This window comes from Arabidopsis thaliana, assembly GCF_000001735.4.
Source record: "Arabidopsis thaliana chromosome 1 sequence".
NCBI lineage: Eukaryota > Viridiplantae > Streptophyta > Magnoliopsida > Brassicales > Brassicaceae > Arabidopsis > Arabidopsis thaliana.
In genome coordinates, this window is record NC_003070.9 from 26,118,198 (window position 1) to 26,135,199 (window position 17,002).

General features: G+C 35.5%; 7 protein-coding genes and 1 long non-coding RNA gene across 13 annotated transcripts; 6 read left to right on the forward strand and 2 right to left on the reverse strand.

Moving 5' to 3' along the window:
* Positions 1-31: 31 nt before the first annotated feature.
* On the reverse strand, positions 32-1,513 carry AT1G69485 (Ribosomal L32p protein family). The gene is made up of 3 exons (NM_148644.3): positions 1,116-1,513; positions 730-803; positions 32-423 (listed from the first exon to the last, which is right to left on the reverse strand). The coding sequence occupies exons 1-3, from the start codon at positions 1,143-1,145 to the stop codon at positions 336-338; spliced, it is 192 nt and encodes a 63-aa protein (NP_683485.2). The 5' UTR covers positions 1,146-1,513; the 3' UTR covers positions 32-335.
* Positions 1,514-3,882: 2,369 nt separating this feature from the next.
* NAP (NAC-like, activated by AP3/PI) lies at positions 3,883-5,317 on the forward strand. Its single transcript, NM_105616.4, has 3 exons — positions 3,883-4,201; positions 4,299-4,579; positions 4,666-5,317. The coding sequence occupies exons 1-3, from the start codon at positions 4,036-4,038 to the stop codon at positions 5,023-5,025; spliced, it is 807 nt and encodes a 268-aa protein (NP_564966.1). The 5' UTR covers positions 3,883-4,035; the 3' UTR covers positions 5,026-5,317.
* A 425-nt stretch (positions 5,318-5,742) lies between these two features.
* CYP704B1 (cytochrome P450, family 704, subfamily B, polypeptide 1) lies at positions 5,743-7,860 on the forward strand. Its single transcript, NM_105617.3, has 6 exons — positions 5,743-6,038; positions 6,110-6,325; positions 6,397-6,711; positions 6,795-7,181; positions 7,261-7,461; positions 7,533-7,860. Exons 1-6 carry the CDS (start codon positions 5,763-5,765, stop codon positions 7,710-7,712), a joined length of 1,575 nt encoding a protein of 524 aa, NP_177109.3. The 5' UTR covers positions 5,743-5,762; the 3' UTR covers positions 7,713-7,860.
* Positions 7,861-8,106: 246 nt separating this feature from the next.
* On the forward strand, positions 8,107-9,871 carry AT1G69510 (cAMP-regulated phosphoprotein 19-related protein). Of its 3 annotated transcripts, none has more exons than NM_105618.4 (7): positions 8,107-8,280; positions 8,580-8,659; positions 8,812-8,874; positions 8,954-9,001; positions 9,126-9,179; positions 9,263-9,323; positions 9,419-9,871. In NM_105618.4, exons 2-7 carry the CDS (start codon positions 8,582-8,584, stop codon positions 9,526-9,528), a joined length of 414 nt encoding a protein of 137 aa, NP_564967.1. In that variant the 5' UTR covers positions 8,107-8,280; positions 8,580-8,581; the 3' UTR covers positions 9,529-9,871. The 3 variants fall into 3 exon arrangements, with proteins under 3 accessions (NP_564967.1, NP_974115.1, NP_849867.1); NM_202386.2 differs by having other exon boundaries at positions 8,163-8,280; positions 8,575-8,659; positions 9,419-9,764; NM_179536.2 differs by having other exon boundaries at positions 8,258-8,659; positions 9,419-9,727.
* A 219-nt stretch (positions 9,872-10,090) lies between these two features.
* Positions 10,091-11,405, forward strand: AT1G69520 (S-adenosyl-L-methionine-dependent methyltransferases superfamily protein; the record flags this gene model as incomplete). Of its 2 annotated transcripts, NM_105619.2 has the most annotated exons (6): positions 10,091-10,205; positions 10,428-10,524; positions 10,614-10,835; positions 10,908-11,004; positions 11,070-11,132; positions 11,206-11,405. In NM_105619.2, the coding sequence occupies exons 1-6, from the start codon at positions 10,189-10,191 to the stop codon at positions 11,403-11,405; spliced, it is 696 nt and encodes a 231-aa protein (NP_564968.2). In that variant the 5' UTR covers positions 10,091-10,188. The 2 variants fall into 2 exon arrangements, with proteins under 2 accessions (NP_564968.2, NP_001322974.1); NM_001334411.1 differs by having other exon boundaries at positions 10,091-10,524.
* AT1G69523 (S-adenosyl-L-methionine-dependent methyltransferases superfamily protein) lies at positions 11,354-13,095 on the forward strand. The gene is made up of 6 exons (NM_105620.3): positions 11,354-11,860; positions 11,955-12,050; positions 12,134-12,352; positions 12,437-12,533; positions 12,610-12,672; positions 12,764-13,095. Exons 1-6 carry the CDS (start codon positions 11,630-11,632, stop codon positions 12,958-12,960), a joined length of 903 nt encoding a protein of 300 aa, NP_564969.1. The 5' UTR covers positions 11,354-11,629; the 3' UTR covers positions 12,961-13,095.
* Position 13,096: 1 nt separating this feature from the next.
* AT1G69526 (S-adenosyl-L-methionine-dependent methyltransferases superfamily protein) lies at positions 13,097-15,116 on the forward strand (the record flags this gene model as incomplete). Of its 3 annotated transcripts, NM_001036179.3 has the most annotated exons (6): positions 13,097-13,544; positions 13,754-13,849; positions 13,943-14,161; positions 14,240-14,336; positions 14,401-14,463; positions 14,538-15,116. In NM_001036179.3, the coding sequence occupies exons 1-6, from the start codon at positions 13,296-13,298 to the stop codon at positions 14,735-14,737; spliced, it is 924 nt and encodes a 307-aa protein (NP_001031256.1). In that variant the 5' UTR covers positions 13,097-13,295. The 3 variants fall into 3 exon arrangements, with proteins under 3 accessions (NP_001031256.1, NP_001154462.1, NP_564970.2); NM_105621.3 differs by having other exon boundaries at positions 13,224-13,544; positions 13,754-14,336; positions 14,538-14,999; NM_001160990.1 differs by lacking the exons at positions 14,240-14,336; positions 14,401-14,463; positions 14,538-15,116 and having other exon boundaries at positions 13,184-13,544; positions 13,943-14,191.
* On the reverse strand, positions 15,058-15,342 carry AT1G09063. Its single transcript, NR_139555.1, has one exon. It is a non-coding gene; the product is annotated as an other RNA (long non-coding RNA).
* Between the last annotated feature and the right edge of the window lie 1,660 nt (positions 15,343-17,002).

Consider the following 17,002-nt stretch of genomic DNA (forward strand, 5'->3'; position numbering starts at 1 on the left):
AGGATTTAACCAATCAAAAACCAAAAAATTTGGGGCCATATCATTTGTCTTGTACTATTGAATTGATTGCGATCAAATCTGCATTTTAAATGCATACATTCCAAATTACTTCGGCAAAACATTTTCAAATGGTCGAAGATGTAGTACAAACTTATGTAGTTGTTTATTACCTCCAAGGCTCCAAGTATGTGTACTAATAAAACAGAGTGAATCTAAGTCTACATCATAACCATTGTACATCATAACCATTGAGTGCTCTACTTAGAACCCGCATATGATTTCCCGCTCTCTTGAGATCCGAATTCAACAATGCTCATTCATATAGTAAGTCTTGCTCAGTTGTTTGAATTGCTTTGTTCATCAGGTATTGCCCGCTCACCACTGCAGCAGTAGAAATGTGGCAGCTTAACTCGCCCACAACTCCTGCCAGGAAACAACAGTGTCATGATCATAATTCATAATGCTGGTGGTACCAAGAATGGAAAAATGATGATAACAAGTTGTTTCAAGGAGCAGTCTCAGTTTTTGACAGAGCAACAAATACAAAAGCTCTTCCATTAAAGTCTGTTCATGTTGGTAACTCACAGTTTCTACCGATAATGGTAGAAAGAAACAGAACATTGAATTGGAAAGACTTGTTTGACTCTCAAAGCAGATCGAATGCAAAACTTAACCAATGAAACAAAATTAAGAACCATCAAAACGTAACAGAAAATGATCTGCAAATACCTGCAACGGATGATCACAGGAGTAGGTTTAAAGGCCTTTGGTCCATTTCTTATCCCTCTCTTGTGTTTAGAAATCTGTATGATTCACGAAATAAAAGCTACTGTTAACCAAATCATTCTTAAAAACAATGATTTTGGGCCTAAGCAAAGCAAAACAGATTACATTTAAACAGATCTTTGATTCTTGTCTATTGAAGTCAAGATCTTCCAATCATGATCTCAAGATCGAATCTTTACCACAAAATAGTAAACCTCCCTAAAACCCTAGAGGGTAAAAAAAATCAGCTAAAAGAGCAAATTCCAAACGCAGCAACACTTTCAAACCCTAAAACTCTCAAATTTCATATTTGCAGTGGTATAATGGAAAAGCTGAAATATAATTATTACCTTCTTCTTGGGCACAGCCATTAGCTCCATGGATCCACCGAAAGAGAAACTCAGGAAACCGAATCTGAAGTTATTTTCATCAATGATAGAATCCGATTGTTAATTATAAAACTCCGGTAAAACAAGCGGCGGCGAAGCGGTAGAGCGATCGATGGCGCTGTCTAAGGGAGGAGAAATCGCAGCGACGTAACTGAAGCATCGGGATTCTAATATACGCCGGAAATCAGCAGCGGCGCGTTTTAGCGTCGTCAGTCTCAACGCCATTGGTTCAAATTCTCCGGTGGCTTTGCGGAGGGTGATACTTGCACTGTTGCACAGTTACGCTTAACAAGACGGTGTCGTTTCATCGTAACCGGCAATAACTAAAATAAAAATAAAAACCTGACACGGACCGGCTGGTCAGACCGGTTGAACCGCGAACTCTGGTCCAGCTTTTATATATGTACAGTTCAACGTCCGGTCCGGTTTATAAAATCATGATCATAAACGTATTGTGGAAGGATCGTAAATAATCTAAAGTTTGTGCCTCCATGAGAACATACCTTAGAATCTAATCTGCCTCAGCTTCATTGTTACGTTTTGATTAACCAAAATTTAGCAATTAGATTCCATCTTTTATCGTTTATACTCTTTATCTATCTTTTTTCTAACCTCAAAAAAATCCTTATTTTAGTGACAGTGCTGCTATCAGTTAGCAAATCAGACTGTTAACTTTTAGCCTATATGTGTGATGTATCTAAGACTAGGAGTTACTTTTTTATTTCAAGTTGGTAGAAACGAATTTAGTAAAGCATGTGTTTGGAATTGGAGTCGATCAAATATAAACAAATCGTTTCTCCCTAAACAAAGATGCTAGATTGCTAGAGATTAAGATGACGATTTGATTAATCATCGTCACTCATATTTAATTGGTTTCCTTAACTAAATTTATCTAAACAAAGATGCTAGAGCTTTTGTTTGCGTCATCTCATCCTAATCCTCATATCTTTTAATCCTATCCTTTTTGTCCCATGCCCTATATAGTAAGTATATAAAATTGGCTTGGTGATGTATATGAACATATGATGAATCATGTGCCATTTGAAATATAGTATAATACATGTACACTTGTGTAAAATAGCTTTTGGGGTCTTTTAATTTGTTAGAATAGCATTTTTAGATTGTCCATTAACAAGGTAGTTTCTTGAAAAATTTTAAAAGATATTCATGCGCCACTTAATTATAACGGTTTAATGAACAATTATTTGTGGCAATAGCGAAACAAAATCATGAAATTAACAAGAATAAACAGCTAATCATGAACTTGTTTTTTCTCCTCTTTCCCACTTTGTGCTGGAACGTTCCTTCGCATCTTGTAGTAATCTCACAAAACCCATTTTCAAGAAACTTGTGTCCAGTCTGAATTGAGCGTGTGGAGTTTTTTGGACAAATGTAGTAAACAAAGATTTAATCACCCAATTAGGGAATAATAATGACACCATTAGATAAGAACATGCGTAATTAGTGACATCTAATTATTGTTTAATCAGAAATCCGCCGTGGCGCGTGGGTGTATGCCCTCCACAATCCTTATCCCTAATGACTTTTTATGTGAAAATGACACGTCATTCAGAAGCAAAAAAATTGGACCCCCCAAGCCTTGTAGCATGCCACGTTTCTTCCAAAATTAAGACCAAGAATGGTCTTCACACTAGTTTTTATGTTATACAAGTTCTTTAGTACTTCTCCTTTGGATTCTTTTTAATTACTAGTTTGTTTTATGAAAAACGTATGTTATTGATTATTGAGATATCAGTATTATTATATATGCAGTATAAAGTTATTGATGTGTATATTTTGTCATGCAAACTATATCGTGGAGAAAATAATGTTGCTTATGACTTTTGATAGTTGGGCTTACATTTGGATAATGGATAGGGTAGACAAAGATAGGAGGAAAGCAATAATAGCGAAATGAAGAACGAATATTTGGGGAAATAGGACAAATGAATATACTTCTCTTTGAAATGGAGATTCACCTAAATTATTAATACTAAAGCCATGCAATGCATCCAAACAAATCAGTGGTCAAGCACACTCAATTATATGTCCACGAAGACCTTTAGAATCTTCACAACCAAAAGCTATTTTCTACGCTACCTGATAATTCTGACTCAATTCTTCTTCATAAAACGTATAATGAAGCTTTATGAATGATTAATTATAGACACAACCGGCCCTATCTGCGATTTCTACAAACAATAGAACACAAAACTTTAAAAGTTACTACAAAATACCGAATTGACTATATATATCATATTATCAGTATAAACATGATTAGATTGATCATGTTTATCAGTAATCATGAAAGACAAAGAGTGTGACTATTGTAAACCAAATTTTAGAATAAAATAAATAATTTATCATACTATATACAGTATTTTGTTAAGTATATGTCATCCAATAGTAACATTATCATTTAAACTGAAAAATGTTTCAGCTACTTTAAGGAATTATAGCTTTATTAAAAGTATATACTTTTAGGTCACGTGTTTAGAGGTGAAGAACAATAATAATTACTCAATAAGTTCACCAGTCACACTCCAACATCTTATTCAAATTCCTTTTAAAAGCTTTTTAACCGTGGCTGTTTGATGACCATTTGACAAAATTTAGTATATTAGAAAAAAACAATAGGATAGGGATAATATAGGACATTAGACTATTAGATGGACAAAATGAAGTATTATTTAATTTTCCAATGTACCAACCAATAAGAAAGAAGTGACGCACAGTAAACGACAAAAAGCTCAAGCATAAAAACCCAAACCTTCTCTGCTTTCTAAACATTTCAAGAACCTTGAGAACATCAAAAACTAACACAGAAAGAAAAAAAACAGTTCCTGTTCTATTAGATTGTTTTCTAAATTGTCTGAAAATCATGGAAGTAACTTCCCAATCTACCCTCCCTCCAGGGTTCAGATTTCATCCTACCGACGAAGAACTCATCGTTTACTATCTTCGAAACCAGACCATGTCTAAACCATGCCCTGTCTCCATCATCCCAGAAGTTGATATCTACAAATTCGACCCATGGCAATTACCCGGTTAGACCCGGTTTATCTCTCAATGATAACCTATTCTTCTAGATGTTCATGTTTAGAGCTACTTTCCTTATTTGCTTTGTTCGTTTTGTATTTACAGAGAAAACAGAGTTTGGAGAAAATGAGTGGTATTTCTTCAGCCCTAGAGAAAGAAAATATCCAAACGGAGTCAGACCAAACCGGGCAGCTGTTTCCGGTTATTGGAAAGCAACCGGTACAGACAAAGCCATTCACAGCGGTTCAAGTAACGTAGGTGTCAAGAAAGCTCTAGTCTTCTACAAAGGTAGACCTCCTAAAGGAATCAAAACTGACTGGATCATGCATGAGTATCGTCTCCATGATTCACGTAAAGCATCAACGAAACGTAACGGTTCCATGAGGGTACGTAAGCAGAGGAAACAAGTTTATAGCTCTTGTATATTTTATTACAACTTGTGAAAATGTTAATTTTCTTTATATTTTTGCAGTTAGATGAATGGGTACTGTGTAGGATATACAAGAAGAGAGGAGCAAGTAAGCTTCTGAATGAGCAAGAGGGTTTCATGGACGAAGTACTAATGGAGGATGAGACAAAAGTTGTAGTTAACGAAGCAGAGAGAAGAACTGAAGAAGAGATAATGATGATGACGTCGATGAAACTTCCAAGGACGTGTTCGCTGGCTCATTTGTTGGAAATGGATTACATGGGACCCGTCTCTCACATTGATAATTTTAGTCAGTTCGATCATCTTCATCAACCTGATTCGGAGTCTAGTTGGTTCGGGGACCTTCAGTTTAACCAAGACGAGATCTTAAACCATCATCGTCAAGCGATGTTTAAGTTTTAGTGATGGGGTCAGTAAAAAAGAAGAAGAAACAAGAAAAGATGTGCTTGAAAAGTTACTTTGGTAGATATTTGGTTAGTTTGGGTACATGAATGAAAATTGTAAAATATTATAACTAAAACCCAATGGGATTTTATATTTCTCCCATATGAATGTGAAATGAAAAACAATGTTTAATTAAAAATTAAGTTGTTTCAGCATGATAAGACGAAGTCACGAAGTTGATTTACATTACGAACTAATAAAACAAAAGACTTTTGTAACTTACGATGTTTTTAAAATGATAAAAAGAGAGATTGAGATTACGTTAACTTGGAATGAACAAGTCGATGACGTGTGGAGGAATCAACGCCAGATACAATGCATTTTGGGTACTTATCTTTGTCGTTTTATTAGATAACGAATGTTACTTGTCGTCATCATCGTACATTAAACCACATTTTGATTCAGTCTGCGCAGACTCAAACATTAGTGGATGTAACTTATCATAAATATGTGGACCCTTTTTGCTAATTTCAATTTTGACCGGTTTTGGTGTACCAAACACGGTTTAACAAAACCACGAAACCAAACTTGTTTAAGAAAGAATACACACCAAAGAAATGTTGCAAAGAAGGCATAATAAAAAAGAGTGTTAGTTGATTAGTAGATTGGTCACAAACTTTGTCTGATTGCTAAACAATATAAAAACTCTTATGAATTTATTTAGAACTTATTTTTCAGATTCAAAGAGGTAAAAAATGTCGTTGTGTTTGGTTATAGCTTGTATGGTAACATCATGGATCTTCTTACACCGATGGGGACAAAGAAACAAGAGTGGTCCAAAGACTTGGCCTTTGGTTGGAGCAGCGATCGAACAGTTAACTAATTTTGATCGAATGCATGATTGGCTCGTTGAGTATCTTTATAACTCAAGAACAGTAGTGGTTCCAATGCCATTCACTACTTATACATACATAGCTGATCCCATCAACGTTGAATATGTCCTGAAAACAAACTTCTCCAATTACCCCAAGGTGAAAAAAGCTCTTTATATCAATATCATGTATATGTTTTGTTGTGACTTTGATTTTTTGTTGTATATCAGGGAGAGACTTATCATTCTTATATGGAAGTATTGTTGGGAGATGGGATTTTCAATTCTGATGGAGAGCTTTGGAGGAAACAGAGAAAAACCGCGAGTTTCGAATTTGCTTCCAAGAATCTTAGAGATTTTAGTACTGTAGTGTTTAAAGAGTATAGTCTTAAACTCTTCACTATCCTTTCCCAAGCATCTTTCAAAGAGCAACAAGTAGATATGCAGGTAAGAATCTATTAATCACTAAAGTCTACAAACTTAGTTTCTCTTACATAACATCCTTTTTTTGGCTCTAGGAATTGTTGATGAGAATGACTTTGGATTCAATATGTAAAGTGGGATTTGGTGTGGAGATAGGGACATTGGCTCCAGAGTTACCAGAGAATCACTTTGCTAAGGCTTTTGATACCGCAAATATAATCGTAACACTTCGTTTCATAGATCCTCTTTGGAAGATGAAAAAGTTCCTTAACATAGGCTCTGAGGCATTGCTTGGTAAAAGCATAAAAGTAGTCAATGATTTCACCTATTCAGTCATAAGAAGAAGGAAAGCAGAGTTATTAGAGGCACAAATATCTCCTACCAACAACAACAACAACAACAACAACAAGGTGATAAACTTGTTATACAACTCAAAAATGTAAATATATGCACTTGTCACATTAGTAACATTTTTATTCTCATATGTAACTAGGTGAAGCACGATATACTCTCGAGGTTTATCGAGATCAGTGACGATCCAGATAGCAAAGAAACAGAGAAAAGCCTAAGAGATATTGTCCTCAACTTTGTAATAGCTGGAAGAGATACAACAGCAACAACTCTCACTTGGGCTATATACATGATAATGATGAATGAAAATGTTGCTGAGAAACTATACTCAGAGCTACAAGAACTCGAAAAAGAAAGCGCGGAAGCGACTAATACATCGTTGCATCAATACGATACAGAGGATTTCAATTCCTTCAACGAGAAGGTAACAGAATTCGCAGGACTATTGAACTACGATTCCTTAGGAAAACTTCACTACTTACATGCTGTGATCACAGAAACACTTCGTCTCTACCCTGCCGTTCCTCAGGTAAGTAAAAATCCATTAAATTTGTGAATTGAGATATCGAAACGAAGAAAAGAAAAAATCGTATATTCGATATTCGTAGGATCCGAAAGGAGTATTAGAAGATGATATGTTACCAAATGGGACAAAAGTAAAAGCTGGAGGGATGGTCACATATGTACCTTACTCAATGGGTCGTATGGAATACAATTGGGGATCAGATGCAGCATTGTTTAAACCCGAAAGATGGCTTAAAGATGGAGTCTTTCAAAATGCATCACCATTCAAGTTCACAGCTTTTCAGGTAACTATAATCAAACACATACAAGATTTTTGTTTTTGAACATGAAAGATGATGAGTTTGTGTGAGTGTAGGCTGGACCAAGGATATGTTTGGGAAAGGATTCAGCTTATCTGCAAATGAAGATGGCAATGGCAATACTTTGCAGATTCTATAAGTTTCATTTGGTGCCAAATCATCCTGTCAAGTATCGGATGATGACGATCTTATCCATGGCTCATGGCTTGAAGGTTACTGTATCCAGACGTTCATAGACACACACACAAAAAAAAAAAAAAACTATACAAAGTCAAATCCATTTGAAATGATCCAAGAAGAGATATAATTAAAATCTTTATAACTATCTTGTTCTAAAACTTCTCCATAAGATAAATTTTATAGATCAAACAACAATTGTGAGGCAAATTTTTTCCCTTTTTACTCCCGTAAATTTAATTTCTTATATTTCATTTTTTACCGCTCTATGTCACCAATCAGATCAAATTAATCGATTGGAATAATGTGAATACAAGTATATAAATTATAAAACCAGAAGGTCCAGAATTCACCACATTGTTTAAAGTCAACATGAACACTAATAGAAACATGACTAAGGAAGGACTATATATGGAATCTTTTTGTATAGGAATATTTGGCCCAATTAAGGCCCAAACCTCCTCTCTTTTTTTGAAAAGAAGAGAATATTTGCTGCGTTAAGTTGAGGCATCGTCATCGTGAAATGTGCAGCTCCGGAAATAAATAATCACTAAAATAACCAGATCCGATCTACTGCCCCGGTTTCTCGCCGGAATCTCCATTCTGTAACCGGCGATCCTCTTTCTGGTATAACTCTTCCACCAAAATTTATTTCCGATTACTTTCTCCTTTCTTCTTGTTGATTTTATCCTTTTGATCATTCATGTTCGAGTAAACGATAAAACTGTTGCTTGAAGTTTTTTAATGGCGATTTCTAATGTGATGTTAGAGTCTATGTCTAGATCTCTATTAAGATTCGAATACTGAATTCGCGGGAAGTGGACTTTTTTGTTTCTAATGATTGATTTAGTACTGATAAGTGATAACGATGTATATAGTTTTTGTTCTGGACTTGAATTTGAAAACATACTTTTGTTAAAGCTCAGTTATGGAAGACGTGAAAGGGAAGGAGATTATTGATGATGCTCCTATTGACAACAAGGTTTCAGATGAAATGGAGAGTGAGGTGATTTTTTTGAATTGTTTCTTTTACTGTTTGGAGTTTAGCTACTAGAGTTTTAGGTTGATGGAAGGAACAAAGTTATGATCTTTCTCTGTATTCGTAAACCTTTTCGCGCTTTGTTTATTGACCATTGGTATTGGTGTTCGATATTGTAGGAAAATGCGATCAAGAAAAAGTATGGAGGATTGTTGCCTAAGAAGATTCCTTTGATATCTAAGGTAGCTTTGTTTTTGCCATTGTTAGAATGAGGTGTAATAACTTAGAAGCTGATTCAGCTGTGTTTATTTTTCGTTTAAGGACCATGAACGTGCGTTTTTTGACTCAGCTGATTGGGCTTTAGGCAAGGTTAGTCTTTTGCATTACCAACCTTTGTAACTATCCTTTCTTCCTGCTACTGTCTTTGTTTGTGGTGTGGAATATATAAAGGGCTCTTAAGTAACTAAAGACATGAATTTGACATTTTCATCAGCAAAAAGGACAGAAGCCGAAAGGGCCTTTGGAAGCTCTCCGCCCAAAACTGCAGGTAAAGTGAAAACTCTACCTTTCTTTGTTTGTTCATTTGTTTCTTGTTTGTGTCTTTGACATTAATATCTGTTCGTGTTACAGCCAACCCCGCAACAGCAACCAAGAGCAAGACGAATGGCTTATTCTTCAGGCGAAACTGAAGGTAATTAGATATGAATCTGTAGCTTTGTTTTTCTTGATTCCATTGACATATTATATTACTCAAGTCATTCATTCAACGTATCTCTTTGAAATCAGACACTGAGATTGATAACAACGAAGCTCCGGATGACCAAGCCTGCGCATCAGCTGTGGATAGTACCAATTTAAAGGACGATGGAGGCGCAAAAGACAACATCAAATCATGAACAACATATAGAGATCTCTTGAGGAGCGCAAACAAACAACATCACAAGTCAATTTACAGAAGAATAAGCGACCAGGTTTGCTTTGCAACGGTTGTAATATCAAGTCTCTTACCTTATCATACTTGGGACTGCAAATCTGTATCACTTACAAACCTCCTGGCTTGAAACGTCTATTGGACGATTGCAAATGATTTGCTTTAATGATCCATCAAATCCCTCTTAATGATTCATTACGCAAATCAAGTTCTATACTCAACTGAACAACCAATCCTGGCATTTTTATAATTGCTGATTTGTCTTGATGTTACATGAGATCCAAGATTACAATAATAGTCTTTGTGAGTTATGACGTCTTACTCAAACAAAGGCTTCATAATGTCGGAATTGGGAAAGTCAACTCCAATACTTTCTTCACCAGTAGCGGCAACTTGCCGCCTTGGTTTTTGTTTTATTCTCTCTTTTTCACCAACTAGTCCTCTTTTCTTTGTTGTTTCCTTCTTGACTTAACCTTTCCAAAGTAAGTAACTTTGTTCCCACCATTAAATTAGAGTTTTATATGACCATGTATGATCTAAGACCCAGAACACTCACCTTCCTTGAGGTTGCTCTTCCTCCCACTACTGATACTACACCGATTTTTTCACTCCTCTTTTTTTCACAATGCTCGGTGTTCAAAGGTAAGGATCGGACTCAAATCAATTTGTTCTCAGATGCTCAATGTTGATCTTAGAATTCACAAACGAATCTTTCTACTTGTATGTCATGATATATCTGCAAAGATTCTGTCTTTTGTATTGATAACATCTGGAAGTGTGATTTCTTGATTAGAGAGAGTTCTGTATGATTCAGAAGAAGTTGATAGTGTTTAGAGTTTGGTGTGTGACTTTTATGTACATCAGGATTTTCCAGGAGCACATCATCCGCAGAGGCCGGTGGTGTATTAGGAGGGTCTACTCGTGGTTTTTTAACTTGTTGATGCAGTCTTATTGGAACGAGGTTTGTGTTTATGAACTGGATTGCATCATTCGTTTGACTAATTCCTCTGTCTTACAGTTTTGATTTGCTCTGTTTCTTCTTTGGTTAAGATTGAGGATTGCAAGGTGAAGATATTTGATAAACTGAGTGAAAAAGCTGAAAAGGTTTTGGAGATTGGTATTGGCACAGGTCCTAATATGAGATACTACGCTGCTCGCAATAGTAACGTTACTCTATATGGGTTGGATCCAAATCCCAAAATGAAGAAATACGCACGCAAATCCGCTACCAAAGCAGGATTGAAACCTAAAAACTTTAGATTCAAGCAAGGAGTAAGTTTTCTTTTTGGCATCCTACATTAGTCTTTTTTCATAATCACCTGGTTTGATCTTGTTTATCATTAGGTAGGAGAAGCTATACCATTAAAAGATAACTCTGTGGATGCAGTTGTTGCAACACTGGTTCTATGTTCTGTCTCTGATGTCACTCAAACACTCAAAGGTAATCCTTTCTTCCCTTATTGAGAAAGTAAGTAACCCTTTTCAGAAGTTCAATGGTAATTTCAGAAATCAAACGTGTGCTGAGACAAGGAGGGGTTTTCATCTTCTTAGAACATGTTGCAGCAAAAGGTACATAAATTTGAGAGATATAAAACTCTTATATTGCAGACAAAACCTGAATATTCGTATTCGGTTGTTGCAGATGGATCGTTCTTCAAGCGTTTGCAGAAATTGTTAGATCCGTTGCAGCAGAGACTTGCAGATGGATGCCATTTGGCAAGAAACACGAGAGAGTGCATCTTGGAAGCTGGTTTTAGTGGAGGAGTTGAAGTACAGACCTTTTCTATGTATAGCTTCCCTTGGATGACAAGACCTCATATCTATGGACTAGCTTACAACTAAAACTATCATCTTTATTCAATTACACTAAAATGATTGGCTTTGAATGTTTTGATTCGCTGATTGCTGTTATTACTAAATAATATGGAGAAAAAATGCTAATTATGTGTAATTAAAAAGATTTGATTTTGTGGACAGAATCTGAAGTAGAGAAAAACATATCTTCATGTTACTCTTATGCTCTGTTTTGGTATATGAGTAATTTGAGCTTTTGATAAGTTAAAAGAATGGAGATTCTCCACTTCTCACCTTCTTCATCAATCTCGACGATCATACATAGACCTCGAAGAAAGATTATGGCTTTGAGAGATTCCATCAAAACCCAGATGAATCTCATTACGACAGAGTCTGTTTCATCTTTCAGGTTCTGTCCTTGTGGAAGAAGACATTTCATAGGAGCTGCTATGACTTCAATGCCATTTCTTCCAATCTCTCCCTCTCACGCTTCTACCTCAACGGTTTCTTCCTCTGTTTTGTGTTTAATAACTTTACGGTTTATCTAGAATTGATGAAAAATGCATCCTTTAATCATCTGAATTCATTTTATTTTAGGAAGATTTGAAAAGATTACGTCCTCCAAAGCCAGATTGGTATGAAGAATTCTTTGCTTGGTCTATGAATTCAGAGGTGGAATCGTACGAGAAAGAGGCTAGTGAATTTCATGAGTTTAGTTTCATTCTTTTCTTATCTTCTACAGATTCCTTTATGTCTTATTGTTATTCTTTTGTCAGGTTTCAGATTACAAGATGAAACTCTTTGATAACTTAGTTGGGAAAGCAGAAAAAGTTTTGGAGATTGGCATTGGAACAGGTCCCAACTTCAAGTACTACACAGACATTCCAAACGTTTCTGTTATTGGTATTGATCCAAATGCTAAAATGGAAAGTTATGCGCGTAAATCCGCTACAGAAGCAGGCTTGAAACCTGAAGAATTCACATTCGTTCATGCGGTAACTTTGTGATTATGGATCAAATATGATATCATTAGCAAAATAGCATCCCCCTGATGCTACATTTTTTGTTATTGTGTCTAGCTTGGAGAGTCTATACCGTTAGAAGATGCATCGGTTGATGCAGTCGTGGGGACTCTGGTGCTTTGTTCTGTCACAGATGTCACTCAGACGCTCAAAGGTAACTCTTTACCTCCTTTGTATTCAACAGCTTAAGAGTGCTCAGTAACAGTTTGAGTTTATGTGGTTTGTTACAGAGATAAAACGGATACTAAGACCGGGAGGGATATACATTTTCATTGAACATGTTGCAGCCGAAGGTACAACTTCCGACTCGAAAAAATCATCAGCAGAGCGTGTAGAGAACTGATGAAACTAACCCATCGTTTGGCTTTTTCTTTGGCTGAGCAGATGGTACATTTTTGAGGTTGGTGCAGACAGTTTTGGACCCATTGCAACAAGTTGTTGCCGATGGATGTCACTTGACAAGGCACACCGGAGAGTCAATTTTAGAAGCTAGGTTCAATGGTGGTGCAGATGTTAAAAAGACATCTCTTTCTAGGCTTGCTTACATAAGCTCTCATGTCTATGGAGTTGCTTATAATTAATAAAAACACAGGAACATGTCTCTTAGATTCATCCAAGGTATGGTGATAATTTGTACCTTTTCAATGAGATATATAAATAAATGTAAATGATCACTCTAGCTTATTTTATATAGTAGGATAAGTCTATTTTATTGATATGGATGTTCCTTGTGGAATATAAACTACAATATCTATTTCAAAAAGCTTCAGTCGTCTTGGAAGTGAAACTCTAAATTATTACCTTAACAATGTTCGAGGTAAGGTTTCACCAAACGAGATGAGATAAATTATTACCTAGAAAGCTGGAGACAACTCTAAAGACTAAGATCTGAGATTGTAAGATCATTTTGGCCATTATGATGAAGATGATGACTCGAGTTCTTTCATCGCCTTCCTCACATGTCTCGTCGCTCAAATACTCACCTCGCAGAGTGATTCGAGCTTCACGAGATCATCTTCGTGCTGAAACTCTAAAGAGTCATCAACTTCCTTCAGGCTCCTCCTCCACCAGCTTATGTTCCTGTGGAAGAAAACATTTTCTCGAAGCAGCTAGCCCGACGATGCCCTTTCTTCCTATTTGTTCACCTAATGCTTCGCGTTCCAAGGTGATTTGTATTTCTTTTTATCTTTCTCCTAGATGCATTTTGTGTATAGGTACCAAGTTTTTACTTGTGTGACAAGATTTTACTAGTAAAGATTCTGTTTCTTTGGCACAAAGATTATTGCTTTGGTACTCTGAATGAATGAATATGGCACTCTTATATACTTGAGATGTGGAGGAAATGTAACTGACTGAGATTTATCTGCACACTAGGATGTTTCAGAAACATTTCATCCTCAGAGGCCAGATTGGTATAAGGAGCTTTTTGCTTGGTTCTTGAGCACAGGAATGCGATCTTATGAAGCAGAGGTCAGTCTTTGTGATTTAAATGCATCATTCTATGATCCATTTCTTGAGAATGATAGATCTTTTTCATGTTTTATGTTTGTGTTATTTGGTAAGATCGCCGAGTACAAGAGGAAACTATTCGAAAAACTGGCTGGTAAAGCAGAAACAGTGCTGGAGATTGGTGTTGGTACTGGCCCTAATCTGAAGTACTTTGCTGGTAATGAAAACGTCTGTGTTTTTGGTATGGACCCGAACCATAAAATGGAAAAGTACGCATGTGAATCTGCCAGAGAAGCTGGGATGAAACCTGAAAACTTTAGATTCATGCATGGAGTAAGTAAATTGCTCTGTTTTGATTTGTGAGACATCTCTTTTTGTAATCCCTTGATGTTACTTATATGTTGATCTTAGGTAGGAGAAGCTATACCATTAGATGATGACTCTATGGATTCAGTGGTTGCAACACTTGTTCTATGTTCTGTCTCTGATGTCACTCAAACACTAAATGGTAAACTTCCTAAACCCTTAAAAGATCTCACTGGATATATTACTTACCTGATTGGTATCTTCAGAGATCAAGCGGGTGCTGAAACCGGGTGGGATTTTCTTATTCATCGAGCACGTAGCGGCTAAAGGTATGTATTCTTTTACATCAAACCCCTTGAAAAGACAAAACTGGAATCCAAAGTTTTTGTTTTTGTGGATGCAGATGGATCTTTTTTTAGGCATGTTCAAAATGTACTGGATCCAATACAGCAAGTAGTTGCAGATGGATGTCATTTGACAAGAAACACCGACTTACACATTTCGGCTGCGGGTTTCGATGGTGGCACTGAGATCAACGATACGGCAATCTATAGCTTCCCTTGGATTATAAGACCTCATGTCTATGGAGCAGCATACAAGTAAGGTTTCTTGCTTACTACAAAGAGTCAAATGTTGACTTCATTTTCCTGTTTATGCAAACTAATTCCAATATTTGAAACATTTGGCCACTCTTTGTTGTGTCAAGACTCCTATGAAATGTTATGTGAACTACTGGTTGGCTTTCTTGGGTTTATTTGTGAACTAAAACGGGCCAAGTTTGGGCTAAGATTTATGAGACAAGTCAAAAGCCCATGATCATGGGAAACGTTCTTCTTTGGACGTGAGAGTCCGAGACAACCAAAAAGTTATGACAGCCCACTTTCTTTCAGAACACACATTTTAACCTTTTTCATTCCAATAGTACTTTCCAATTTTCATATCATAGGAATATACCAAAGATAGAGTGTTTTGAGAGACGGTCATTATGTTTGGTTTAGAAGTTCTTTTATGATTATTGTTTAATTCTCAAGTCTCTATAACGTGTCATGTTAATTATTTTAAACATCCTAGTAATAGAAATATGTCTAATTAGAGACCACAAAAAGATTCAAAAAAAGTGCCAATTAAAAGAGTGAAGAGATTTAAGGATTATCCGGGAAGATTCGGGGAGAAAGAAATGTCGCAGTGTGGTGCATGATGCGGCTACAGCAACGGAAGTAAGAAGAAAAGGTCAGAAACATGTTGCATGTTCCCAAAGTTGCACATGAGAGGTTCACGTCATTGTCATATCCACTTTCTCACGATGCACCGTTTATATTCACGTACCAAACGCTCCGATTCTTTTTCTTTTCGATTTTTCTAAACTGTTTATCATAGGTCAGAAGCATTCGGTTTTTCGATTTAGGTTTGTTCGCAATTTACTATAAAATGAACTAAATATTATCTTGGTTCGGTTCTAGTTATATTTGGATAAACAATAATAGAAATATCTATTTAATTTGACTAATACTATAGAATCTAATAGGTATATTTATTTTTTTGAAATATGTATTTGGTTTTTATGTCCACCCCTAGTTTATCACATCATTTCTCCTTTTATCCTTGAATATTTTAAAAGAATATGGAAGGTCTCTATATGTCGTCGTTAGGAATAGACAAATACATACCTATCTATTCCTACAAAAAGTCGTTTTCGTAAACCAACTTACACAAAGTCATCTAAAAATCTTTTTTCTCATTATATTGGTTAGAATCTCTACCAGAATAACTGATATTCGTCGACACTCTTAACAACATTTTGAAATATGCATTTCTTATTTTACATTATTTTGTTGACAATTTAAAGGAGAATCACTTGATATGTAGATTGAATACTTTTCTCAATTAATATTTTAGTTGAATACGGCCTAATTTAGTTTACATGAAAACTCATCGTTGAGGAATATACTGTTTTAAACACACATACACATACAATTTACTAACTTTTTTGGTATGTTTATCAAAAACAGTTCAAGTAAATTAACGAATAGATAATGATTTAGTTACAAGTGACGATTTCATGAGAATGACTAGTTTATGGCTCGGCCTACAAAGAAAAAAATACATATTATTTGTGTGGTTGCTTCTGTTCATTCAAGTGTCAAGTGTTCCACGATATGTAGGGACCAATTTTACTTCTTTTCACGTGACATGTTTGGGCTGATGTTCACAAGAAAAGAGTTATACGAAAATATGATATAATCGGATGTTAAGAAAGTAATATACTTTATCTGAAAATATAGACTTATTCGTGAAAGATTTGTCTGGAGATAGAGGCTAGGCTTGTAGGCTGACCTTAAGTCGCAATGGAAACGATTAATATTTATAACGGTATCTTATCCAAGATAGTATATATAGAAGCAAAATCATTGACATTTCATCAAAATGATGTGAAAGCTTTTATTTAATTTGGTCCCAGCAAGATAGCCATGTTCGTAGGGTCGTATACTCGATCGACTAATTCAATTTAGGAGGTGAGGAATTTTACAAACAAAGAACAAAGATTTCCTCAGATATTGTTTCACAAGACAAAATGAAAAGAAAAGATTTCTTTTTATCTAGATACATATTGGTGTTTAAAAAAAGATACATTTTATTTTTTCTAGTTGTAGAAAAATGTGGATGTTCAAAAATTCATTTTACAAAGTAATATTAATTTGTAGGATAATTTTAGATTATTTTGTTGAATATATAGGATATAAATATGAAATCTTGTGAACTTTTAAACTATTGTGAAATATGTAAATTCTCAATAATTTAAAGAGAAAGGAAAAGGTATAATGATAATATATGGGTTTAGGCATTAAGCATATATGTGTTGCGTCGCTA